The sequence below is a fragment of the Manis pentadactyla genome, chromosome 13 (assembly GCF_030020395.1).
Source record: "Manis pentadactyla isolate mManPen7 chromosome 13, mManPen7.hap1, whole genome shotgun sequence".
In the NCBI taxonomy this organism is placed as follows: Eukaryota; Metazoa; Chordata; class Mammalia; order Pholidota; family Manidae; genus Manis; species Manis pentadactyla.
The window spans coordinates 1,674,232-1,701,881 of record NC_080031.1 but is presented as its reverse complement, the minus strand read 5'-3'; the positions used below and the strand labels follow the sequence as shown (position 1 = coordinate 1,701,881).

At 42.3% G+C, this 27,650-nt stretch overlaps 1 protein-coding gene across 2 annotated transcripts; it reads left to right on the top strand.

The window, feature by feature from the left end:
* Positions 1 to 53: 53 nt before the first annotated feature.
* On the top strand, positions 54 to 27,650 carry ZW10 (zw10 kinetochore protein). Of its 2 annotated transcripts, none has more exons than XM_036919783.2 (16): positions 54 to 185; positions 1,670 to 1,804; positions 4,301 to 4,402; positions 4,590 to 4,667; positions 4,813 to 4,972; positions 6,238 to 6,390; positions 6,809 to 7,000; positions 14,292 to 14,458; positions 14,998 to 15,180; positions 18,389 to 18,609; positions 20,618 to 20,689; positions 22,462 to 22,631; positions 23,424 to 23,554; positions 24,038 to 24,169; positions 24,877 to 25,079; positions 27,063 to 27,650. In XM_036919783.2, exons 1-16 carry the CDS (start codon positions 81 to 83, stop codon positions 27,181 to 27,183), a joined length of 2,325 nt encoding a protein of 774 aa, XP_036775678.2. In that variant the 5' UTR covers positions 54 to 80; the 3' UTR covers positions 27,184 to 27,650. The 2 variants fall into 2 exon arrangements, with proteins under 2 accessions (XP_036775678.2, XP_036775677.2); XM_036919782.2 differs by having other exon boundaries at positions 18,371 to 18,609.

Sequence of the window (27,650 nt, the reverse complement as noted above, 5' to 3'; positions counted from 1 at the left end):
CGAGACTCCGCTTCCCGACAGGCCGCGCGCCGCGTCGCGGCGGGAGGTGGGCCCGGCGCGCGCCGGGGCCGCTCGTGGTGATGGCCTCGTTCGTGACGGAAGTCCTGGCGCACTCGGGCCGGCTGGAGAAGGAGGATCTGGGCACCCGCATCGGCCGGCTGACGCGGCGGGTGGACGAGGTCAAGGTGAGGCCGGCGGCCGCCGGGGGCGGGAGGAGGGGCGCCGGGCCCTCGCGCGATGGGCCGGGGCCAGGGCCGGGGCGGGCGGCGCTGGCGGGAGCGGGGCAGGGCGGGGCGCGGGGAGGGGAGCCGGTCCCGCCCGCAGCCCTGGGGTCGGGGGTCCGCACCCGCCTCTGTGCGCGGGCCGGTGGCGCGGGGGGCCGCGCGGCGGGAATTCGCGCCCCGGGTGTTTACGTGTTAGAAGCTGTGGGTGTTGAGCGCGCCTGCGTCCCCTAGGCTGGAGGCTCGGGGCTGGAGGCTGTGCCGAACGCCGCGGACACGCAGGCGGTGCCCTGGGCCCAGGGTCGGCGGAGCCCCGTCCCTTCGCTTGGTGGAGGGATGCTGTCAGCAGCTGTCACACCCGCGTCGCTCTCGCCGCAGCCACGTGCGCGGCCGCAGGCCTGGACTCGAGCGGAGTGGGGCGCCGGGCCGTGAAGGCGCGCGTCCGAGCTCCTCCGGCACCGCCTGGTGGTATAGGACTGCTTCCTGCGGCGGAGTTGCTCGGTCCTGTCATCGCCACATAACTGACACTGAGTTTCCAGGTCACGGCGCCCCTGACCCAGTTTGAGGATTTTTCACCCATCTTCTTAAAGCTGCCCTGGGCACCGGGCGCCTCTCCTGTGCTCTGGACCCTGGGTGCTTTTACCGGCCCGAATCTGTAGCCAGTTGAGAATTACTTTCTGTGCGCCGCGCACGCCTTGGATTCTGCTCATGTCTCCATTTCTCCCTCTTTACCTGTACTATCGCCACCCATTTTTCAGGGTCCATCTCAAATGCAGTTTCCTGCATGAAAAGCGCCCCCATTTTCCTTCAAGCAGAGGTGGGCTCCTCCTGGTTTGTGTTCCTGGAGCACATGAACTCTGTTGCTGTCTTACATTCTGAATTCTCCATCCTGGTTCCTTAAGGGTATATGGTAATTTTCCTACTCAGAAGGAGTCTGTCTGTGGGCATTCAGTGCAGAGTATTCAATCATTTGTTTATTGACGGAAGTCAAATCAATTTAGGGTTCTAAGATTAGGCCTTAAAATTTTATAAGCAGAAAGATAGAAATTCATTAATTGTTTGAAGTATACAGATTATGGATTTAATTTCTTCATTTGCAGTCTTTTCTGTTAGATACATGATTAAAATTGGTGGCTAGAGTCTGAGCTGATACAGTTCAGTATGAGAGATTCTGGCTCCACTTTCTCCTTTCCAGCCGTTGTACTACTCTCGGGCACTGGTGGGATTTAGTGATCTTTGTTTTCTTACACCTCAATAATGTGAGGGACCTTTAAGGGTGGGAGAAATTTGTTTTTCAAAGAAACCCATTGACTTGGAGGGAAAGTGACTGGGTGTGGGTAACTGGCAGGAAGGCTCCAACATGGACGATTCCTTTAGGAAGACGAACTGTTTATTTTTAATAGAGTTCCCTATTCATCTCCCTGTAATTCTTTTCTCTTCTGTTATAGGGTGAGGTGTGCAGTATGATCAGCAAGAAGTACAGTGAATTCTTGCCTAGCATGCAGAGTGCACAGGACCTGGTTGCCCAAGTGGATAAGCTGTCTGATGACATTGACCTCCTGAAATCCAGGATAGAGAGTGAGGTAAGAACAGTTTGTTACATCGCGTCCGTTCGTAGGGAGGCAGTTCAGCCTCCTGATTCCTAAGCCAATTCAGTTCTGTACAGCTTTTCAAGACTTCACTTTCCTTATTGGGAAATGGTATTCAAATTACATGATTTTAGGGTAGCTTCCAACTTACAATAGAAATATTTTCCAAAACTATAATTTAAACGATTTCTTTTTTATGGTATTTTTTAAGCTGTAATAATGTCTTGCATTTAAATAGAACTTTATAAATTTTTAAGAAGTAATGTCAGGATTTTATTGTCTGTCATAAAATAAAAACAAATGAAAGCTTAGTACTAGATCATTTGGCTTTTCCTTTTATCTCTCCTCGTTTAAAACACTGGCGTCTCTTAAAGGCCAGCGTTCTCTCGCATCTGTAGCCGGGCTTAGCACATTCAAACTTCAGCACAGTCTTTGTCTTTGGGCTGTCCTCTGGAATTGGCTGTTTGCCAGTCACAACCACTCCACTTGCTGTCATAAAGCCACTCTCTCTGGATGCAGAGAATCCTTGCCCACCTGTACTGTGTTGCTTTGTGGGGCTAGTGTTTATTCTATTGTTTTTGGAAAGTGGTGGGTTTTAAAGATGTTCACCACGTTTGTCAAGTGTTGTCATCACAGAAAGACGCAAGCCAGTCTGAAAACAAAATACCCACTTTACAATTTTAAAGTCATTTATAGTGTGTATTATCTCACCAGGGTTATTCCCTGCAGTTTCCTTGTGGAAAAATACACATTTGAAAGGAGGCAAGCCAGATTAGAGGTTTAATATTGCATCTGTTTCTGAATTACTGCCCATGATTCACTGATGTCCAAAGTTAAGATGTTGAGGGATTTTCAAGGTCCTCAAGGACAGATACCAGGCCTTTTCTCTATGTGATGTGTACTGAAGAACGAAAGCAAACACGTGTTTTTCAAAATTCTCTGTGAAACTTGAATCACCTGAGAGAAAACCATTAATTACCTAGCAAATCTATTTAATACCATTTCACCAATCATTTTGATTAGAGGTTTTAATAATGTGTTATTCTACAACTCTGGCACAGTTTAAAAAATATCTTCAAAGGGTATTTGTGCTTGGGAGAGGCACATCTATTTTCTTAAGATTCACACTTGGAAGTGCACATCACTTCTGCTTATAATCCACTAGTGAGATCTTAAGACACGTGATCACATACAGTCTAGGTGGGGTAGCCACGTGCTATCACTGTGGGAAAATGGAAGAATGGATTTTTGTGGATGGTTTGCACATCATTCATCCATGTACATGCATGGAGGTTAGCCATGGAGGTGGAAGAGGTGGCCTGGAGAACATTGAGCAGGAGTTCTCAGCCTCTGCGTCGTTGGTATGTGGCCCTGGGTAGTGCCTGGTTGTGGGGGGCTGTCCTGACATTGCAGGGCACTTGACAGCATCCCTCGCGTCTGCCCACTAGATGCCAGTAGAACTCTGTCGTTGGTCTCCAGATATCCCCGAATGTCCCGAATGAGAGCGGGCCAAAGGAATAGTTGGCTTTGGAGAGCCACAGGTTAGAGTGAGAAGAGGACCAGGCAGGACAGAATATCAGTATGTATGAAGCGGTCAGAGGGGAGAATGAGGCTCCCAAAAGAACACGAATGGCCAGAGAACTAGGAAGAAACATTCTCAGTGGAGGATGGTGCCGTGGGACCAGGGAAGGGAAAGCAGGTGTGCTGAGAGCGAGACACTGCTGCTGTGCTTTGGGTTGGCAGTGGCGTGTTCTTGGCACCGGCTGTTCTAGCATAGTGTTGGTGGGATGGTGGTGGTAGAAACCAGATCCCTGAGAGTTATAGGGCGAGTGGGAGGTGAGGAAGGAAGGACAGTGAGCATGGGTCACTCCTGCTAGGAGCCTGTGGGGGAGGAGACAGAGAAGGTGGCTGCTGAGAAGAGGGTAGTTGCTGAGGTGAAGGGACTGTTTTCTCGAAGATGGGAGGTGTTCTGATATGTTTAAGTCTGACGGTGGGAGTGTTGCTCTAGTAAGTATTCAGTTAGTGTATATTTCATGAAGAATGAATTAGAGTGAGATGAAAGTTGTAGAAAGGAAATGATGGTGTGAAGTCCCTGAAAAGATGGGACAGAATGGGAGGTGGATTCTGAGTCGTAAAAGCATTCCGACAGAGCCATCCATGGTGGATGGGTTATCACCTGGCAGTGGGGAGGCCCTTCTAGAAATCCAGGGGGATGCGCTCTGATGAAAAATCCCTGCTGAAGTTAAGAATAGATGGTAACCCAAGGCTGTTACGTTGGGAATGGGTATTGCTGCATAGGACAATTGTTTGGGTTAAGTGGATCACGTAAGATCTCTTCCTGTTACATTTTGTGATTTATGTTCTAATCTTAACTGGCACTTAAACTTCAACATAATCGCACTCATCTAGTGAAGCTATTGGTCAGCTGTACATGTTTCATTTCTCAGGTGTAGTGTGGCCTAAAAGCACTTGTCTTTGCTGTGTGACCAGGTCCGGCAGGATCTTCGTGTATCAACTGCTGAGTTTACAGACTTGAAGCGACAGTTGGAAAGAGACTCAGTCGTCCTGAGTTTGCTTAAACAGCTCCAAGAGGTCAGTAGCTAGTGTTTGGGAGGTGAAGAAGTTTTTTTTTTTTTTTTTTTTTCAGTTGGTCTTATTGTTAAATGGGTATACCTGAATCTTTGGTGTATTTTCATATTTTAAGAGCTGACAAGCAGACAGACTTGACATAATAGGATGTGTAACATAAAATACCTAAAAGCTGTACTTCTTTTTGCAGTTTTCTACTGCTATTGAAGAATATAACTGTGCATTAACAGAGAAGGAGTATGTCACTGCAGCTCGGTGTCTGGAAAAGGTATTAATGCTTTCTCCCAAGCATGAGTAATTGGTGCTGTTCTTGTTGTTAGTAAACTCTGTGTTCTGTGTGTCCTTGTACAAGTATATTCTGATTGTCCTGAGTCCAGATGGAACGTTCAACACTGATCCCATTTTACTGACAGGCACAGAAAGGCTTGACGTTATTAAAATCCAGAAAATGCTTTGATTTAAAAATGTTGAAGTCTCTCAGCACGGAGCTCACGATACAGAAACAGAATATGCTTTATCACCTTGGAGAAGAGTGGCAGAAGCTGATTGTATGGAAGTTGCCGCCATCAAAAGGTGCTGCTGACCTCAGGTGGACTGCTTTGCTCAATCTGCCTGAACCAGTTAGGCCTCTGAATGTGTTCTGAATATTTTATATTGGTGGGTGAGAAAGTTTCATTTGTTAGTCTCCCAAGTCTACATTTAGTTTCTTATTAAGCAAAAGGCTTATTAGGACCAACACATTTGGGTCCCTAAATTGTTCTCACTCTCCTTCTCTGTGTCTCTCTGTGTGCCCTTGACAAGGAAGGAGCAGAGACGGGGTAAGACGATAGGATGGGTGGGATCCACGTGGTGGAGGAGGTGGTAGCAGTTCACAGCTGTCCCACGTCTCCACTGCGCTTCAGGACGGATGCATTCCCGACAGCCCTGATCCCAGTAACTGTCTTGACTAGAAAGTTTAAAGAAGCTGTGAGGAAAGAACATAGGTCGGTAGGGGGCGGGGTCAGTGGGACTGGTTTGGCTCAATCTTTTTCAGTCTTTCTGGAAAAAATGGTGATAGACTCATGAGCTGGGGATCCTTTGCAAGATGAAGGAAAGGATACTCTGGCTCTCGCTGTGACTTTTGCTACTTGGCCCTCAGCCCTCCTGCCCACTGCTGGGTGTGAGCCTTCTTTAAGGCCTGTTTACACAAAGTACGACCTATGAGGCTGTAGGTAAAGGACATGCCATGACACTTGCATGTTTTCCAATATTGAATCTTGAAATTTAGTCTGTTTCAGGAGAACCTTTCAGTCCCCCTGCCTCCTTTCTATCCAGTTTGGCCTCCAAATATAGTATATACGTATGTGTGTGCATGGACACGCACATACACACATTTCAGATATTTTGAAGGAAGTAATCTGGAATATCTTAAATTCTGTTTCCAAGTAGACTATAAAATTTAGAGAAGGTGGCAGGTGTATTAATTTGTTGTAATACACCCTTCTGGTTAAACTTGTTAGGTAAGCTAGTCTATTTGGTAAGAAAGAACCTAGAAGAGCAGATCTTAAGTGAAGCTAGGACGTCACTTCTCATTCCTGCCTTCTCTCAATACATATTTAATAAGTACTTATTAATATATAGGCACATCATCTTACTTTGTATTTAGTGTGAGACTTTGGGTATGCCAGAAACAGTCATTCCCCTCTTAAAGTGATGCCAGGGACACATATGTCGTGATTACTGTCTGGTTGCATTAGAAGGATATTGTGATAAAGCCGCATACTTAGAGAGGATAGACTCTGAGGAATAGAAGTGGGAACATCTTGTATTGCTGATTTTTTTTTTTACCTTTTCCTTAGATACCAGCAACTTGGAATCTTGCCTACAAACAGAACTTCACTTATGCACTGAACAGTCTCAGAAAGAAGAGAAGACCCCTGTGCCCCCAGTCAGCTCTGTCCTGTTGGCATTTTTTATCCTTGGGGAGCTACATACGAAGCTTAAATCGTTTGGTACGGTGTTCTGCTGTATGTAATGTACACAAAAATCTCAGATGGTCCAGTGTAAGGAGTGACTGGAGAGGTCATACAATAATACTCTGGGTAATATCAGTGACGGATCCTAGAGTTTTGCCTCACTGTTCATCAAATGAAATTATCATAAATACTGCCCTTCTCATTAAGGGCTTGGGTCCTTTCTTTTTTCCTTTTTTTTTTTTTTTTAACTATATGCTGCTATTTATTTGGTGTTTTTGAATAATCACAAAAATCTAGCTGGTCCGGGAAACTTGAGTTGGGCAACCTGCAGCGCACGGTGTGTAAGTCCTGGTACATGTGTTTTTGTCGTTAGGCTCAAAGATTTTATTTTGACATGCTTGCTTTTAAAAGTTCCTCGTAGTGGTTTCTGATGCGTGTTCATGTAATTCTTCAGGCCAAATGCTGCTGAAGTATATCCTCAGGCCCCTGGCTTCTTGTGTGCCCCTCTGTGCTGTGGTGGAAAGCCAGTCTAACACCGTTACCATTAGTTTTGAATCTGTGATGTCTGACTTGGAGCATCCATCGCCATCTGAAGTTTTTGCAAAAATCAAGCTGGTACTGGAAGTGCTGCAGAAACAGCTCCTAGGTATGTGCTTTTGTATCTTGGAAAAGTTGGTGTTGTTTTTAAAAGTCAGCATTACCTTAAAGTAGGTAAAAATGTCCGCAAGTTGAATGAACAGCCGATTGGAGGCGAGTGAGTCATGCTGTGGGAACAAAGCGGTTGCCGGCTCACTTCTTGCTCTGGTTTGCATTCCTTCTCTGCCCTCTGTTGACGAGCAGAGTGATCGGTGCTACCTAGACTATGTATTTATAATATGTAGTTGAATTCTTAATAATTTTTTTATTAGACTGAGTAACATCACATTTTGGGCTTTTGCAGAAATGAACCAAGTGCTGTTTTACATATTTCAGTGGGAAAAATCTAGGTTTAACACAGGAAATGAATTACATGCCACCTCATGTAATTCATTTCCTGTTGGTTTATCTTCATATATTCTCACTTGAAATACCCAGTTTCTGTATTGCTTGAATCATTTTTGGTTGTCATACTATTAAAAATCAAGTTTGTCCCAGTGTTTGTTTTCATACTGTTCTGAGTTTTTACTTGCGTATTTGACTTAGCTTGCTTGTGCTTTTCTCGGTTCTCTCATTGGGAAGTCAGATCAAGCATTCTTGATGTGGTGAAAATAAAAACAATGCTGCTGTTGTTAGTATGCCTACCTGGCAGCCTAAGAGTTTATATAAAATAATTTACATGTAAAGCTTGGAAATTTTTCTAGTTTTAACAACAGAGAAGGAAAAGAAAGTCTTAAGACTTAGGTCAACTACAGAAATCCAAGGTAGTTTTTCTTCTTCCATTACCAAAATGCCCATTTTGTAAATTAAATCTTTAGGGTGGTTTAAAAGAATTGTTCAGAATGTATTGTTCCATGCTGTGTGCTTTAATGATGTCCTACTGTGTGGAGCTATGTCGAACAAGCCTGATTGACTTTACACATGCTGGACTCGAAGATTCTTCACAGTAGCTGCTACTATTTCCCCATCACCTTATCATTATTAATATAAACATCCTTTTTTTTTTAATAACGTAGTTTCAGGTTCCCCTGTCCTTACTGCTTCTGTGAATAAAATATTCCATTTCTTCTGTAGTTTTCCTGTTGAAGTATGGTGTTAAACAGAACACAGTATTCTAGGGATAGTTGGAACCTGTTAGAATAGTATGGGGGCATTCATGTCTGCCTTCTCAGTTCTGCTGCTGTCAGTACAGCCAAAGCTTTCATGGATCACAGGTAACCTATTGAGCTCAATGCAAATGAAAATCCTATGTCATACTCAGTACAAACTGCTGTGCTCCCATGATTTTTTGGAGTTAAATTTTACTTGGTACAGTTTTGCAATGTGTTTACTGTCCTTTCTAATTCATTGTCCGTATGCTTACTTGATAACAGAATTTTCATATAGTTTAACCTGAATCGGTGATGATACTACTGCGTGGGATAGGGCCAGAGTCAGAGAGTGCTCTGGGGAGCTCCGTATGAACCTCTTTCCAGGTCATGGACCTCATGACGTCAGTCAGTCGTAAGCCTGTCTCACTGGAACGTTCCTCGGGCCTGGAGGCCTCCGCACAGAAGGCAGCTCATGTAGTGTTACCAGGGGCTCCTCTGATCTCTTCACTAGTTTTAGGCTTTAGTTTCTCCTTTACTATTTGTTCTCCCCTTCGGTTCCAAGCTCATTGTCTTTGGCAAAGGGGAGAATGACAAACAGGAGTTTAGGAATTCTGTGTTCTCTCTGAAAGCATTCACTCCCTTCATCTTCTCCATCTAAATGTAATCTGAAAATGATATTTTAAGTCCTTAGTTCTTTTTGGAATCCTCTACTTTGGATTTCAGTCATTCTGAAGCTTCATAAATGCTTTTGCCCTTTTAGGTTTGTCTTTGGTTATATGCTCTTCTTTTGACCTTTTACATACGTATTTGTTCTCCCATGTTTTCTTTATTATTAAGCATCATTATACCAAAAACAAAGGAGCTTTTAAAAGAGTAGAAAGAAAATTGTTTTGGAAAAAATATGGCAGAATATTTAAAAAGTTTTAACATGTTTGTAACCTTCAAACCAAGATTTCAGCTTCTAGGAATCTGCCCTAAAGACATAATCTTAAGTATACAAAGCCAGTTAATTTATTACAAGGATGTTCATCAAAATGTTATTTATAATACTGAAATAGTGAAAGGTAATGAAATCTGGAAGAATAGGGAAATGATTAAGTAAATTATGTAGCTTTATAATAGACCACTCTGTGTAACTATGTTATACTTCATTAAATTTTTTAAAAGTAACGATTACTTTTAAAACTAATTGCTTCTAAAAAGTCATCAAGTGTTCTATTAAAGGATTAAAAACTTTATTAAAATCAATCATCAGGTGGGAATGCACACTATCATTAATATTCTTTGACATGGGTTGTGGCGAGTGCGAAAAAGATACAGTAAAATAAGTATGAATATTAAAATAGAAGAAATTACCTTTACTTGTAAGTGGTATAATTGTATACCTAAAAAACCAAAAGACTCTACTAAAACTTTTATAATTAATCAGTTTACTAAGTTGTCTAGTTACAATATAAATATTAAAAAATTGGTACCTTCTCTAAATTAGTAATAATTATAAGTTAAAATATAAAGGTATTTATAATGACAATAAAATCTATACAGTTCTTGAAGATAAATTTAGTAAGAAAGGAGAGGACATACATAAGGAAAACCATAAAATTTACGGGAAAATGATGTAAAACCTGAATAAAAGGGAAGTTATCTTGGATTAGAAGACAGTCTCTCAGAATTGTTAGGTTGTTCCAAAATAACACATAAAGTTGATATGTTTCCAATCACAGTCATTTTCTATTTTCAGAATGGACTAATTACTCCAAAGCTTACATAAAAAATTTATTTGTGAGAATTGCTAATGAAGATTTAAAGAAAAACTCGTGGGAGGATTTATAATTAAAACTATGTTCTTGGTACAAGAGATCAGTAGAATGAAAAAGAGTCAGAGGTAGAGTCAAGAGTAAATAAAAACTTAGTTTGATCAAAGTCACATCTCAGAGGGACAGATTTTCATATGGATGTAAGGGAGGAAGAGTACAAACCAGACCCTTAATACTGGTCACACAGGCACAGAGAAGGGGCTTGTGGGTTCGGAGAGGGAGAACTTGGCTGTTTCTCTCTACACGCTAGAGGCTTGGGGCTCGTCATACACGCACATTTTGCTCTGGCCATGAATGATTTTCTAGGAAGTATAAACTAAAATTTATCAAGAAGCAGAAACTCTGAACATACAAATAATTGTAGAAGAAATTTGAAGGGTTGTTCCAGACTTGCCACTAAAAAGTCCACTGTCAGCATAGAAGGTTTATGGCTGAATTCTGTGCATTCTTCAGATACAGATGATCCCTTTGTAAATTGAGGCTCTTTAGAAACTGATTTTAGAATAGTCAACAGAAAACGATGAATATGTGCCCTACTTAATTTTTTAAAAACCAGCATAAACTTAATACCAAAGTGTAATAATGATAGCGTACATTACAGAGAAAACATGTCAAACGATTTCCCCTTTGGCTTATAAATGCAAGCATTTACAAAAAATACTAATTAAATCCAGCATTACCTTTAAAAAAAAAAAACACCGACTGAGGATTCGTTCTAGGAGTGCAAAGATGGTTTGGCATAAGAAAGCAACCAACTAGTTTATTATGTCAGCATATTAAAAGGGGCTATGCCATTAGACATGGAAGATAGTATGACAAAATTCTTTATCTTTTCCTAGTTAAAAATTAAGTGAAATAGGAATAGAGTACATTCTGATAGTATATGGTGAAATTTTCATAATGTGATTTTAGGAAAGGAGAAAGTATGCACAGTGGTTTATACAGTGATCATACCTGTATATTACACCTGACTTCTAACTTTCCTTCTCTGGTATGCATGCGCATACCCATTCAGCAAATCTTTATTCAGCAAGGACCCCGTACCTGCTGCTTAACACTGCTTGACTAAGATGGCACTTGGATTTAGGTGCTGTGGTCTAGGTCAGCAGTGGCTAATAGCAGTAAAACGTGAGCCTTCTAATATAAGGTAAAGTCTTCTAGTAGCCACATTTAAAGAAGTCAAAGGAAACATGTAAACTTGTATTTACTAATATATTTTATTTAGCCCAATATGGCCAAAATATTATTTCAACATATAATCAATGTAAAATTATTAATGAGGTGTTTTACCTTCTTTTATTTATGCAAACTGTTCTAAATTTGGTGCATATTTTACACTTACAGCACATCTCAGTTTGGATGCGAATTTTCCCTAGAAATACTGGTTATGTATTTAAATATTGTAAAATTTACAGTTGAAAAAGTAGGTTCCATATCTGTGTTGTTCCAAACATACTGAAAAGTTTCCCAGTAACTGTTGAGTACCAAAACATAATTTTCCTTCAATATTGTCATCTACATCACCAGATTTGTTTCATCCCTTTAAAGAGAATTAATTTGAAGCAAAAGCGTATCAGTTTCAAAATTATGACTAAATTAAGTAAATTCACTACCCATGTATCAATATTATTAACATGAAATTCAAAGTGGTATTGGGTAAGTTTTTTAGAAGTTGTAAATTTATCACTATCAACAAAGCATTCTCAAATTATTTGGTATTTTGGCAGCCAGTTCACATTAGTGATTAGAATACAGGTCTTCTGCATAGTTTTGTTAGAAAAACGGTAAAGTTATTACTGATTTGTATTAATGGAAAGGTTTAATTTCAGTTACAAATTTTTGCATGTGTCTAGCTAGGACACAAATAGGCTTTTCTTTGCCTTACAGCTTCACATGTAGCTAGTTCATATGCAGTATGGTATCAGTAAGAAAACAAAATGCATTGCCATTTTGTATCTCTGATTATTGAATATTTGGCAAGCATTACTTCAAGATTCAAGAAAATCTTGAAGATAACAGTGCAGTACGTCTTTGTAAAACTCTTCCAGACTCAACTAATGAGCATTGGAAAAGAGTGTTAAGATCATTGTACTTACTGCCCTGTTTTCTTTCAACAGTTCCCTAAACCAGTGATAATGTGTGTTGTTCGCATGTGAACAAGTTTAACAACTGCATTCATAAGAGTTTTCATAGAGTCCATTTCAGAAAAAAGCTAAATGCATACATGTATCATGAAATGGGTGAAGCAATAAGGGACTCATTAGTCTCCTGTTTTAAAATTACAGATTTGCACTTTTTTACCTAATGTAGCATTGGAACTGTCTCTTGTGATAGAATTTTCTATATCTAGCTGAAATTCTTTTTGTCATATAATCTTAACAATTTTAATTTATAAGATTAAAACATACTGCAAGTTTGATATTATAGACTGAATTGACAATTTCTGTTAATTTGAAACTCGTTTTAAACAAAACTACTTAAAATATCTAAACCTAAAGAAAAGTACTTGTAGTAATTCAGAAGCTGAGTCAATTGGTCTTTGATGAGATACTCAGAGATGTAGCAGTCTCTGAACAATATCCCCCTTATAATGGCTTAATTGAAGGGCTTTTACATTTTAAAAAATGTATTTTTCTCAGTTTTCTAAAAATATTTCCACAACACAAATAATACTTTTTTTGCATGTCTCTATCAAAAGTTTTTTTTGTGTGTGCAAGAATCCAGGTCATTTTCTAGCTGACCAAAGTTGCAGGCTTAGATCCTGTTAAAATCGCATTTTTGGTTGGATGTTTCGTTGTGATTTCAGGTGACTAATTTTGTCAATTGTTTTTGAGAAGAAACTTAAAAATTCCCAATTTATTTGCTGAAAAACATTTCTTTCTATTGTTTATTATCTAGAACAAGCAGGTTTTTTTGTTTTGCTTTTTTTTTTCTTAAGCCTATTACAGCTGCCATTCGGTGTGAAATTTGTGATCTATTTTCTTCCAAGTCTCTCTTTTTCCGTTTACTGTTCAGTGGTTCTACTAGCTTCTGCATCATTACTGGATTTTGCCTGAATAAGTATACCTTGTCCATAATTACTTTCTTAAGCTAGAAGAGCAATTACATCATAATTAAAATAAGGATTTAATTTCAACTACCTTTTACAATTCATATAGGTATCATTGTAGCTTGTGCTTTTGCATAAAATACTCAAACACGTTATAGTGTTCTGTTGGTGCACAGGGAAGAAAAATCCTTCCAGTGGAATGAATCTGTCTGTTTACACCAGCTAGATTGGTAACGTGTTTATGTGAGACACTAGAAATCGTGTATGTGCATGACTAGAGTTCTATAGTATATAACATAGTACCTACTCTGTGTGGTGATTAAAATGAAATGTGGTCTTATTGAAACAACTAAGTTTTGTTTAACAGAAACACATTTTGTACTACCTTTTTTTTTTAGTTCATAATTTTTATTAAAAGTACAGTTTTCTCCAGCGTGACATCTGGTGGAACTGTAATAAGCTGTCAAAATCAGGAAATTGACTGGTACCTTGACAGAACCTATTCAGATTTCACCAGGTTTACCTGTGCTCATTTGTGAGCATGTATAGTTCTGTGCAGTTCTTCATGTAGATTTTTGTAACCACCACCACCACCAAGATACAGAACTGTTCTGTCACCCCAAGGTTCCTTTGTGCTACCCTTTTATAACCGCATGCCCTTGCGTCCATTTTTAAACTTAAATTAAAATTAACTGGAATTTTAATAAATTCAGCCCTTTGTCACACCAGCCACATTTCAAGTGCTCAGTAGCCAGGTGTGTCTGGTGGCTGTCTTTGCGCAGTGCAAGCCTACATTTTAAATACTGTGAGGTCTCTCAAGGCTCTGGACAATATAGACATTCTTTCAACACTCTTAACCCCTGAGGTCTTCCGTGGTGAATCAGAACTTGGTTCAAAATAGCTGGTCCCACTTGGGGTTCCTCTTCCCTCTGCATTGCTCACTGATTCTTAACTAGTATTTAATTAGTAGTATATTCTAAATATAACTCCCTCAAAATGTGTGGTAAAAAAACAAAGATGCACTGTAGAAGAGGTATTGCAGTGTTGTGTTTGCTGGGCTGGGCGTTACACTGTAAGTGTTGCTGATCACTGTGTAATGTAGAAGGCCTGATACCTTCTTGTTAACAGTGTACAGGCAGGGAGACAGTGCAGGTGACTCACCTGAGCGGTGGAAGCAAAATGGTATGTCATGGTTTGCCCAACACAGTCGGGTTGAGGGGCCTGTAAAATATGTGCTGTTTTCTTCCCCATGGTCATAAAATTAAGGAATTCTAGGAAACTAGGAAACTTGAGAATAATCTATATTGAAAGTTTCTTGCTTAAAACTTTTTCTTTTGAATTCAGATTTGCCTCTTGATGATGCTGACCTAGAAACGGAAAAAACACCCAAGATCATACTGGCTGAGATGTTTGGTGACATCATCTGGGAGGACTTGTCTGAGTGCCTCATTAAAAACTGCTTGGTTTATTCTATCCCAACGAGCAGCAGCAAGTTGCAGCAGTACGAAGAGGTAAGAGGGCGATGCAGGGGTGCTCAAGACGTCCAGGCTCGGGCTGCTGCTCTTGGTCGCCTTGGAGCTTTTTGCTTCCTTAGTGACATCTTTAAAATAATTACTAATAAGGAGTGGAAGCAAATTCCTTGTAACTTCTTTCTCTCCCAGTTTCCTACTTTTTGATTGGGAAGTATGTTTTCTTATTAAATATATTTTAAGTGAGGTACTTTTATAGTTGTATCAGCTATGGTAGCGACTATGTGGCACTTACTTTTCTGTTGCTTTTTAGTGTTAACTTGAACACTAAAATAAGGATATTTGTTTTAAAGATCTTTGTACCTTTACTGAGTAGAGTCAGGAATTTCTGTTGAAGGTACTATTCCTAATGAATTTTAGGCTGGAAAAATATATAATATTTTTATATCTAATAATTGATGGTCTGTTCTGAAACTTAAATGACTAGCCAGTCCTTGTTCTTTTCTGTATGTTGGATTGAAATTTTAATGTTGAAGTGGAATATTTGTATATGATTCCTTTTTTCCTTTTTTGTTTCACAGATCATACAGTCCACCGAAGAATTTGAAAATGCCCTAAAAGAGATGAAGTTTTTAAAAGGAGATACTACTAACTTGCTGAAATATGCCCGTAACATCAATTCTCATTTTGCTAACAAGAAGTGTCAGGATGTGATTGTAGCAGCCAGAAACTTAATGACCTCTGAAATTCACAACACTGTGAAGGTATTGGGGTTATAGTATGTTGCAGTTGTGCTTAGGAGGAAGCTCGTTTTTGAGATGACTACCACAGAGTGGAAGAGAGCAGGACAGTTGCTGAGCTCATTGAGGGGAGTTGCTAATCTAACCATTAGCTTTCTCACCTTTAAAATGGTCCTAATACCTACGTCTTTCATAGGGTATTGTGAGGTCCAGATGAGGTAATACACAGGAAAGCAATGCATAAACTGGGAAAAGCCATGTAAATAAACATAATGGATTACTATTGTTGGGCTTAGACAGGGTGTCAGCCTGTAGACTTTCCTCACCTTCATTACTTGTGTTTTTAGTACAATTTTGTGCCAGGGGTGATTGGCTTTGTTATGTCCAAGGATTATATGCCACTGTGAAAACATTTACTTCATCTGTTAGGCTAGAAGATGCACTGGTTTTGAAGTTCAAATAATAAAAAAGGTGAATCTGTGTATGTACATAAGATAAACAATTGCTTGCAGAACAAGTGACCTAATTAGTTTGCACTGAGAGCAAGTTATTCCTTTGACTGCAGATAATTCTGTGTATTCTCTGTTTTTCCTCAGGTCTTGCATATGTAAAATAGTACTTGGTGAATATAAGGTATTGCTTAGATTAAAGCAGAGCAGAGAGCAAGGTAATCCTTCAGACAGAAGTGCTCAGCCCCAGTTCCCCCGTCACCTCTGCTGGGAGTGATGGAGATGAGCCCCTTTCCCTGTACCCTGTCTTCTGCATCCTCCATTTTCCTTGGGGGTGCCCTGTTACTGTGTCCATGGCAGCAAAACATTTAATCACCCATTTTAGGCAACACATATGAGGTAATTTTGGATGGTTAAGGGGGCTAAAATCTGCTCAGTGCCAGGAAGTGTGCTTTGGGTTTCTTGTTTGTTTTTATATAAATACCACGTGGTTATGTGACTCTTCTGCACAAAATCTGGTGGCTTCCCATCTCATTTAGGAAAAGACCCAGTAGCTTTCCAGTGGCCTCCTAGGCACCCCATTGCCCCCCTTCCTCTGTCTCCTATTGCAGGCTTCTGCAGCTGCTGCGTGGGCACCCCGGACTCCCTGCCATTGCCTTAGTTTGCTAGGCCCCCTTTGTCGCAGCACTTGTGAACCTCTTATTCCCTCTGCTTGGAACCTTGTTGCCACAGACCTGCTTCCGTTCCTGAGCACTCCTTTTTAAGTTGTGACCTCTGTTTCCTGTACTCTTCCCATGTATTTTTCCTTCATATCACTGATCATCAGCAAACATATATAAATTTTTTATTGTTTCTCCCTCTCTAGAAAATAAGGTTCATGAAAGCAAGGTGTTTTGTTCTTTTTAATTTTCCTAAACTCTTTTGTTTACTGTAATATCTCTAGCACCAAGAAGATGCCAAGTACACAATACTGTGTGCTCAGTGCTCAGGACACATCCAGTTAATGAATCAGTATATGTACCTCTTAGCTCCTTGATGTGAATAGGATTGTCACTGGATTGCTCGGTGATCTGGGCTAAATTTTTTACCCTTACTGGATTTCTTGTCCTCTTCTGTAATATGACAGAGTTGAACTAGATAATCTTGAGCTCCCTTCTCAGCTAGTTCTGACATTCTATGAAATGTGTTTTCCTGAGTACCCATACCCAGCTTCCCCTGGATCAGGGTTCCTCAACGGGGAGTGGCACTGTGGACATCTGGGGCCAGGTAATTTTTTGCTGAGGGGGCCATCCTGTAAGATGTTTAGTAGCACCTCTAACTTCTGCCCACCAGATGCCAGTAGCACCTCTCCCAGCTGGGGCACTAGCAGTGTCTCCAGACACCGCCAAACGTCCCCCAGAGGGCGGACTTGTCCCTGCTTGAGGACTGCGGCTCTAGGTCCTGACCTGGCCCTTTCCCTTGGCCTTGAGGCCCTGGGGTCAGGTCTTCTGAACTGCCCAGCTTTGCAAAGCTCCTCTTCACTTTTCTAAAAACCATTTTAAACTCAATTGCCTTTCATGGTCTTCATCTAAATAATCTCTAAAACAATTCCATCTGTGTCCCCACTATTTTCCCATAAGATACAAAGTTGTGTTTTGCTATTTGTTTTTTGTGTTTTCATTTTGACCTGACAAGTTTCCATTTTTGAGCTTACATTCTTCCGTCTTAGGTTCCCTGACCCTCATTGTGGAGTCACTTTTTTGAGTCGTGTATTCTGGGTCCACTATCTTTCAGACAAACAGCATTTTAAAAATCATCTGTATAATATTTTTTCTTCTACATATATAATAACCTTAGCCATAAATTTGATTGTTGGCACCCTGACATTTGTACTCTGATTTAAACTGTAACTACCCTGTGAAGTTGATACTGTCACATCATTTTACAGATCAAGAAGGCAAGTCTGATGACTTAAGCATTTTTATTAAACTGAGACCTTCTATCAGAAATTTTCTGTAGTGGTCCAGTATGTACTGAACAGAGGTGCTACTCATGCAGTGGAACCTACTGCTTCCATCTACTTAATCGCCCTTTTTTTCCCCCTCTGGTATGTTTGAGAAGCAAGGTTTGAAAACTATCACCACAGTGCAGACTCTGAGAAAACCACTTTGTTTAAATGACTTTGTTAGAAGTTAGGGCAAAAAATACCACTGATGTTTCTAGACTAGCAGTCTTGTATTCTTTTAGTCAGTCTTGACCAAATCTGAGAATTTTCATTCTATATAAAATGTTAGGGAAGCTTTTTTGGTTTTGGTTTGGAGTTTTGTTTTTTCTTTTAAGGGGAGGCTGTGCTGACTTGAGAGTTACTTCTGTAAGCCAACCCATGGCCCTGGTGTGGAATAGTCTGTTGAACAGCAGTGGAACACAGTATCGTAGTGGTCTGCAGTAGTCTGATAGGCTGGTTTGAGAGGATGATCTTTGAAGGCCTTTCATTACCTGAAGTCTTGGAACAGGTTCTGCTTTGCCAGGCTCACCAAGGGTAAGGACACGCAGAATTGGGAGCGCTGTGCGGTGGGGGTGGCTTTCTCTCCCGGCAGCTCTCACCCAGGACTGGGCAGCAGTCACAGGACTGCCGTGCTTACTCACGTCTCTTAATCACTCTTCGATCTTTTAATTACCACAGCTTTGTGGCAATGCAAGGAGCCAGTATCTTATTCCTCACTGTGTGCTTGGCTTTGAATTGTGCAGAGGACAGTGCCTTTTCTGTTTGTGTGTTTGAATGTTAGATTGCTCCTGATGCCCAGATATGTGTGCCGGACTTGCCCAGTGCTGACCAGGGTGACAAGCTACAAGTACAGAAAATGTGCACAGCTCAGTACAGCGAAGTCGTGGATTTAGAGCCCGAAAGTACACTGGACCAGCATTCCTTTTCTCTGCCCACATGCCGCATCAGTGAGTCTGTGAAGCAGTTAATGGAACTTGCCTATCAGACTTTATTGGAGGCAACAACCAGCAGTGATCAGTGGTAAGAGCTCTGAGTTGTCTGAAAATGGCAGCAACCTGGTTAAGTGCATGTCTGCACTGGACACTTACTAAGAGAATTAGCTGAACTTCTTTGGGTTTTCTTATCCCCCCAGAAAAACAGTGCAGCACACAGATACATATTGATAATTAACTTTTATTTATACTAACATACACATCTTATAGCAAAGTATAAAAATAGAAGCATGTATGGATGGCTAAATGGATTTCTTTGACATTAAAAAATTGTAATCACTTTAACAGAAAGCTCTTTAATTTTTGTTTTATTTTTACTTTTTATTTGAGTTGAGTAATACTACATGAGAACGCATGTGGAAAGAACTCAGGAAACCACTGGAAAATGATTAATAAATGCTCAGGTGTTTATTATTAGTGGTGGCAGTGAGAATAGTGGTAGTCAAACCACCTGCTCCAGCCTGCTCTGGCCCTTTAGCTTAATATTCATTCTTACTTTTGAAATCCAGGCCCTGATTAATTTTAAATGTCTAATATTTAAACATTTAATAATTTTAAGTGTTTATTTTTAAAGCAATAATTGTTGGACAGCCAAAAGTAGGAAAAGAATGGGGTGCCCCAAAGATCTGATTTCACCCTTTTAAGGGCACCTCAAACTCTATTCCACTCCGTCTTGTCCTGAGTCTCTGTTTGCTCATAAGCTCCTCCCCTGCTCCTAGACTGAACCGAGGAGAGCGTGACAGGCCGTAGCCTAAGCTGGTTGTAGAAGGTGTTTGCAGAGAGCCTCTTAAGCTTGCGTCTGTGTAGCAGCTGCGAATGCCCGTCCTCGTAGTGGGAACCGTTTCGGCTAGGGCTTGACCTAGACAGCATCTTCAGGTGGCCTTCCAGAGTTCAACTTTTTATCTCCACCTGCAAACAAGTCTCTTTTATTCTGCTCTAGGAAGAACATGTTTACCAAGATAGTTCTGTGACTTCAATGAATCATTATATTCATAAGTCCATCTAGTTTTAAACAGTAAGTAGGAAGAAAAATACATGTCAAAAGAAGTATGTGGAAAAAAAAAAAAGTATGTGCTCCTTTGGCAAAATCAATATAGGAGTGACTTTCTTCACAAGGCATTCACCTGAAATATACGAGGCCAGAGTTAGAGATGCTAGGCAGTATTTCCTAAAGTTTTTGAGAGCACAGCATCAAACAATATTTTTATACACTGAGTGTCTAAAGACAAGTTTTCCCCTTTTAATGAGACAAACAGCACCACAACCACACTGTGAGAACTCACTTCCCCATTGTCAGACCTCAAACAGCAACACATACAGCAAAAATAGAACGAACTAACTTAATTAGTATCAGTAATCAAGTAGCAATAGTGTTCTGCAGTATGGTAACCATGACTTACTTCTGTAAATAGTCAGAAATGGGTATAAATGGAATTCCTGTGTCTCACTCAGGACACAGTGGAAGAGACTCTCGCGTAGAAGTGGCCACACAGACCTTGCGTTCGCTCTCGGTTCGTTTTCATGATAGTCGGTAGGTGTTCAGAGGCTAGATTTAAACGGCCAAAGAGATGGAGGCTCCATTCTGTCCTAGGAATGATTGGTCTGGCATCGGAGTTAAGGGAAAAGCTGAAAGCTGAGTCAGGCTGGTGCTAAAGAACCAGCTGAGTGCCTCCCGGTGCCTCGCCCTGCAGACTGTGCCAGTGGTGGGCGGCATGGGCCTGAGGGCGAGGCCCGCTTGCCGCTGAAGGGCCTCTGGGTATGGGCAGGGCGCCCATGGGTAAATGGGGAAGGGGCGTCAGCTCGGTGCCTCTGTTACAGCCATGAGGAGATGCAGGTTTGTAGAGCTGTAGTCTAGTTGGCAGATCCTGCTCGAGACTGTTCCCATCCAGAATAACGGTATTTTCAGCAGTGCCAAGGCTCCTACCCTATCCAGTTGTAGTTTGAGTCGATGACTCTTAAGGGACACTCAGTGTGAAGTTTTTTCTCATTGCCAATAGACCTTATGCATTTCTGTTGAAACTGTGTTTTCCTTCTAGTGCTGTTCAGCTTTTCTACTCAGTGAGGAATATCTTCCATTTGTTCCATGATGTTGTGCCAACATATCACAGGTAAGTGCCGCTGTCCGGCTTCTGTGTAATGTTATCTAAGATGTTTGTAAGTCAGGCGAAAGCCAGCCATTTTATATCCCCACCAAAGATACTTTGGTCACTAAAATTCACAATTAAATGCAATAAACCATTAAAAAAACATGTTTAAAGGGCATAGGTGATTTACTAATGAATTAGGGCTCTGCAGTCTTGGAATGTAGTGGGGGATGCAAATTTAAAAGCTGAAAAGAACTTTGCCCTTTTGTTCTGATGCTTGGTATTTTCAGATCTGCTTCACTTGGTTGCAGAACAGAAGGGCCATGACACCGTGTTGCTGCCTAGCACCCATGCCACCCTCTATCTTTACACCCGTGGCTGTGCAGACACGGCGCCACAAGAGATTCCTGCTCAACTCTTGTGTGTGATCAGCCATTTTTCTTAGTGTCTCTGACTGTAGTTACTTAATGTCTTAGACTTGAAAAGTTTCTTTTAATAATTTGAAAAGTTACTCATAATTCTGAGCTTCCAGGAATTCTGTTTTACAAATAAGTGTTTTGGATGCCTTTTATGAATGTTTTTAATCATACATCAGCATAGCTGTTCCACAGCCAAGGACTCTGGATTCCAAGAAAAAAATCAGCTTTTTATTTGTAGTAATTTTTAGTTCCTATTTCTGAACATTTGAGATGTTTTTAAGTAGGCCCATCTATTGTTTTTGTTATAAAAGAGCTTTCTGTGAACCTTATTTTTATTTATATTCTCTTTTCTGTGGTTTATGATTATTTCACTTACCACTTAAGTTAGGTAAAAGAGAAAACATCTTTGGGTCAGCAAACAGCCGTATCCCTGGAGATTCAGAGACAGTCAGCTTAGGCATTTCTATGGTTTAGGAACATTTTTCACATGGGTCTCAGCTTTGGCAGTATTTTGGAATTACGTATGGAGCTTTAAGAATGTCTATTTGCCTTGGAGGTTCTGACTTACAGGTCTGGTGTAAGACCCAGGCACCTGTATTCTTCTAAAACCCTACAGGTGATTTTGATGTGAAGCCAGAATGAGGACACCCGTCTTGGAGTGTCAGTTTCTCACCTTTGAATCCTAGCTTGACAGTGAGTTACGCAGCCAGGAAGTGTTAATTGAATGACTGCTTGTGACTGTGTAGCAGAAACATAAGATAGGCTCTCTTCCCAAGTTGGGTGAATAGAATATACATGTGGAGGAATTAGAGCAGTGGTTTGCAATCCTGGATAAAAAAATTACCTGGGAAGATTTTCAAACGTAAATGTCCTGGCTTCACCCAAAGATTGTGATTTAATTTGTTTAGGTGAAGTCTAAACATCTTTATTTTTTAAAATTTCCCAAGTACCTCTAACCTGTAGCCAGTTTTGAAAATGAGTGAACTAGAAAGTAAATGCTTCATTATGTAAATGAAATGGGAATTTGGAGAATGGGGAAGTAAATCTGTATTTCCACACACTTCACCAGTGTTAAATTTCAAGGGAATTATTCTGTAAGCTCTCCCAGGTCCCCAGTACAAAGAGTTGACTCAGGTAAACGTCTCGATTCCCTTACTCTTCCTCTTAATCCCTGGGATAGTATTACTGGGTAAGGTCACATCCAGGTGTAATGACCTCTCCAGGTGGGATGGCAGTAACCAGGCGGTCCCTGTCACAGCGTCTGCGCAGCAGACCGTCACTAAAGCCCAGAGGCACATGAGAAGAGTTTAATGTTTCACTGACCTCCGCCACAGTACCGGGTGGTTTCTCTCTTTGCTGCCCCTTCTGCTTGCCTAGGGAGAACCTCCAGAAACTGCCCCAGTTGGCTGCCCTTCACCACAACAACTGCATGTATATCGCTCACCACCTGCTGACCCTAGGCCATCAGTTTAGCCTGCGTCTCGCGCCCGTTCTTTGCGCTGGCGCTGCTACTTTCGTGGACCTCGTACCTGGCTTCAGGAGACTCGGTAACTGACACCTTAAGTGTAAGAAAACATGGGTTTTGCAGCTTCTCATCCTAGTGTCTGTAATTTGGGAATGAGGTGGTTAGAAATTAGGTGGTGGTCCTGAGCTCTGTTGGACAGGGGGAGGGCATTTCATTTGCAGGTGTTTGCAGTTCTCGGTAGTGATGCGGTCTTTGTGGAGGCATTATGTTTTCATGACATGACTCCATGGTACATTAGAGTCCAGACTGCTTGGCTGGTGTGCAGTGAGGTCGCCACATAGCAGTTCTGTCACACGGTGATACCTCCTAAGGTCTGCCCTGCGACGGCTTTGCCGGCACTGTTGCTGGGAGCTCCCTGATGGGCCTGTTCTGCAGACTCCAAGGCAGCTCCCCCTTCTGTCTCCTTAGCTTTACTAGGATCGTTAAAAATCGGAGGAAATGCGGGGTAAAGCAGGGTGTTTACTATGGTGGTAGCCTGAGAAAAACGGACTGATTCACTGAGCTTTTCAGGTCCTGACCTGGCCTTTGGGTGGTGTGGAGAAATCTGCCTCTGCTTCTGTGCAAGGGGCTTTCCTCCATGCCTCGGGACAAACTCTTAGGAAAGACGTTGTCCTGAGGGGGTTTGGAGGGACAGGCTGATGGATCAGAGGTGGGTTTCAGTGGCCTTACGGCAACTTTGTGCTGCTGCCTAGCAGGCAGTTGTTCTGAAATCAGCAGGACAGACACGCGTTCAGGCTGTATGTCCTCGTGCACGCCGGTTCTGCACTGTGTGACTGCACAGCTTGTGGGGCTCTCTCCTATTCTCCCATCGCAGGGACCGAGTGTTTCTTGGCCCAGCTGCGGGCACAGAAAGGAGAGCTTCTGGAAAGATTGTCAAGTGCTGGGAACTTTGCAAACATGGATGATGAAGAGAACTACTCCGCAGCAAACAAAGCAGTCCGGCAGGTGGGGACCATCATAGCCCCAGACGCCTACACTGTCCTTGGCCACGTCCCCCTTACGTTTCTGCCAAGAACACGGGGCGGGCACAGCCCCTTTGGAAGTCGGTTGCCCTTCACAGCCCTCTTTTGACCTTCATCCCCCACCCACCAGCCTGGCTTGAAGCTGTCTCTACCGCAGCCAGAAGTGCCGCCAGTTGTGAGCCAGTCTGCCGTAGCGCGCGGCTGTCTGGGGCCTGTGCGTGGGGGGTCTGAAGGCTCCCTTTCATCTTCCTGCCTCTTGCGCCTGTTTTATGTTTTACAGCAGTTTGCCCATCACCACAGTGAGTCTGCTTCCCACCTAGCAGGGATATCGCTGAGGTCGAATGTCCCTTCACCTCGCCTTTAAGTGACGCTTTTTCTCCCGAACACATGCAAATGATAAATATAAATCTGGAAAAGTGGAGTTGCAAGAACCCTGTTCGTGTAAATAGCTCTGTTCTTCCGACAGGTGCTGCACCAACTCAGGAGACTCGGAGTTGTGTGGCAGGATGTCTTGCCAGTGACTATATACTGCAAGGCCCTGGGCACTCTGCTCAGTACGGCGATTTCTGAGATCATAGGCAGAGTCACCGCCCTCGAGGTAATGCCAGACTCGATGCTCAGGTTGTGCCCCGCATTGTCCTTCGCTGAGAGAGTGTTGTTGACGTGTCATTTATATCACCACAGGTGGTAGGAGAAATTGTTCATGTTTTTGTCTAACGTGTCACACCGTTAATTTGAAATTCTGTCTTGGTTCTGTTTTGCGGAGACTTGCTGGCTTCTGTCTGTCCTGCCTGTATCAGAAAGTAGGGCCCCACCGCTCTGCCCGGCCCCTGTGTAATCACGAGGAGGGGGACCTGGGTATCGTGAGGTGTGAAGTCGCGTATTTCTTTAATTCCCAAGTGAACTAAGTAATTGAGCAAAGAGAAGTGCAGGCCCCACAGAGAGAGTGTGTGACTCTCAAGGCCGTTGCCTGGGCTCTGCCGCCCAATGCTTCCAGAGTGTAAATGGGCTAAACTCTTGTTCGTGATGACATCCCTTGCTTTGCAGCAATCCGAGCCGCGTTACCCTGGAGAAATGGGCTCTTCCCTGCAGGCAGACTGAGTTACTGACATCTGTTGAGACATGTTTCGTGTTGTCCTAGCTTTCAGAGTATTGTCAGAGCTGATGAAGCTGGTGGCTTGTGAGTGTGCCAGGGAACGTCTGCTGTCACTGGCTTCCTGGACAGCATGCACCAGAGATCTGCCCTTTTCCCACCCCTGAGCTGGCCCAACTGTACTCTGTTGTGTTCCCTTTGTGCAAAACCAGGACATCTCTACTAAAGATGGCGATCGACTGTACTCCTTATGCAAAATAGTGATGGATGAAGGGCCGCTCGTGTTTGTACCTCTAGCTGAAGAGAGCAGAAACAGGAAGTACCAAGAGGAGGTTGCAGTCTACGTTCCGAAGTGGATGCCGTTCCAGGAACTGCTGCTGCTGCTGAGAGCCGGCCTGCGAGAGATCGGGGACCGGTGGGTGTGGGGTGGCGCCTAGGCAGCGCAGCCGGGGGCTGGGCGTGGGGCCTGCCTGATGACGGTGTGGTAGCAAATTCCTCATACTTTATGGCATAAAGACTTCTGATTTACATTTTTTTGGTCCTGAACACGTCATTTCGGCAGGTTGTACAAATGATCTGCATTTGTAAGAAGCACAGCTTTCTGATACCTGGATAGAAACGTTGCCCATTTTAACCAACAGTGGGTGCATTTTCAGATTGGTTTTGCTCTGTTAACGGAAAAGTGGCTTTTATTTGTATGGACTCTTCAGCATCAAACCATTCTTCTGTTGACCAGCAGCTTCTCGGCAGGGAGTACAGAAGTTTTAGAGAGAAGCGCCTTACGTGCAGACAGGGTTCATCTTCGGTGTAGTGGGTGACGTTTGCTCTCAGCACCAGCAGTTACCGTGTGCTGTGTCATATTGTACTAGCGTGTGCCTGTTGTTGGCGCTGCGCAAACAGGATAGCTGGGTGACTATCGGGAGTATGCGTACCCTGCCTAGGGAGCTCTGAATAGGCCTCAAACAGCTCCTCATCTGTCTGCCACAGCTTGCCTGTCCTAGGCGTGTCTTCGTTGTCCTCAGCAAATACTGTCTGTTCTAAAGCAGTCTGAATGAGAGTTCTACCTGAAAAAAAGCACATGAAAGCGCCTCTAAATTTGATTTGTTATCTCCAAGTCTTTGATGAGTCTCAGGATGTCTTTAGGTAACACTTCAAAGGCAGCAGCTGGGAATTTTTCTTTGTTGGTAAGGAGCCCTCTTTCAGCCTAGGAACGGTCATCCATTCCTTGTTTGGAGGGACTTTGCAGTACTGGGGTATCAGACCTTTTTTTTCCGCCTGGTAAGATGACTTTTCTCCCAGTATTTGCAGTAAATACAAGGATAATGAGAAAGTTTTCTACCAAAGAAGCTACCTCTAGTCATGTAGTTTAAACAACTTAAACTTGTAAAATATACATATGAGGGAGCATAGTATATATAACATAGAGTCACAGTTTAAGGAAAAAAAGATGTTAATGTACCTAGTACCTAACTGCAGAAAAATACTGCCGGCGCCTGTGAAGGCCTCCGTGCACCCCTTTCCAAATGCTACCCAGCAGAGGTGACCCCTGTCTTGAGCCTCGTGTCATTTATTCCTCACCTTTAGCGTCACCGTGTGTGCACATATCCCTGAACAGTGTTTAAGTATAAACTCGCTCGTGTTTGGACTTTCTGTAAGTGGAATCTTCTATAACTTGCCCTTGTTCAATATTATGTTTTTGAGATTCATTCATGACAGTATGTGTAGCTGTGGTTTGTTTTCACTGCTGTATCATATTCCGTTACACAAATATTTCATAGTTTATCTTGTTGCTTCACATTTTCACCAGTATTTGGTATTATCAGACTTCAAAATTTTTGCTGATCTAGTAGGTGTGACATGGTAGCTTGTCATTTTAATTTACATTTCCCTGAAGTCTAATGATAGCATCTTACTGATCATTCTTTTTCTTCTGTTATAAATGCTTGTTCATGTATTTTGCCCTTTATTCCACTGGGTTATTTGTGATTTCATTATTGATTCAACGGAGTGCTCTATGTATTTTTATGCCAATCCTTTGTTAGTTAGCATCTGTCGCCTGTGGTTCACTTCAAAGTACTTGCAGATCCCAAGACTATATGGCCATATGAAGATGTGGTCATAATTGTTAAGTTCAAACAGGGCTTAGTGAGTATAGAATAAGGGGAAACGGTCTTACCCTCCAAACGTGGTCTTTTCACCTGTCTGCTGGTACCAGAGTGCAGCCAGCAAGCAGAAGAGGTCAAGAGGTTGAGTGGCAGATCCGGAAAGAGGGGAAGGACGCCAGGCTTTGTTTTATTTCCATTTAAAACAAGTGTTTGGGATCAAATAAGCAATTTTTAAGTCTTGCTTATCCTTCAAGGACATAATAAGAAATAGAATTTTGTCTTTTATTTTGTAGGTGGGCTGATGGAAAAGGACCCTTGGCAGCTGCGTTCTCTTCCAGCGAAGTAAAAGCTTTAATTCGTGCCTTGTTCCAGAACACGGAAAGAAGGGCGGCTGCGCTCGCTAAGATTAAATAGCTCCGCCTTCCTAAGACAGCGTGTCGTGCTCATGTGGGTTCCTTTCTTGGCGTGGTCATGCCTTTAAAGATCCTGGATCCCCCTTTTGGCTTTGGCGAGCCATTGTGTCATAAAAGTTTGCTTTCACCTGAGAACGCCTTACCTCCTTGCCTGCGAGGCTTTGTTGGCCTGGATCTAAAGATGAGCTGTCAAGTGAAGCACCCCAGTTTGTTGACCTTCTAGTCACCCTCCCTTGCCTAGAAGCTGTGGGGCAGCGTTGTTTCACTGCTGCCCGGGCCCTCTGGGAGCCCTACCCGTTGTGAACAAGGCCCTGGCCTTGGGTCAAGGAGTCTGGGGGATCCGGCAGACAGGGTTCGGAGCTTGTGAGCAAATGGATATATTTTGGGGGATAGAAGAACCATATTTAGCCTTGCATGAATTAAGGAGACTTCCTTGAATATTTCTTTCCAATAAATAGTTTTTTCAGA

Bases quoted from the DNA above. Each gene is read 5' to 3' on its own strand.
- ZW10 (XM_036919782.2), top strand. From the start codon at position 81: ATGGCCTCGTTCGTGACGGAAGTCCTGGCGCACTCGGGCCGGCTGGAG. The intron at 4,668-4,812 runs GTATTAATGCTT...TTTTACTGACAG, and splicing joins CAGCTCGGTGTCTGGAAAAG to GCACAGAAAGGCTTGACGTT. The intron at 23,555-24,037 runs GTGGGGACCATC...TTCTTCCGACAG, and splicing joins CAAACAAAGCAGTCCGGCAG to GTGCTGCACCAACTCAGGAG.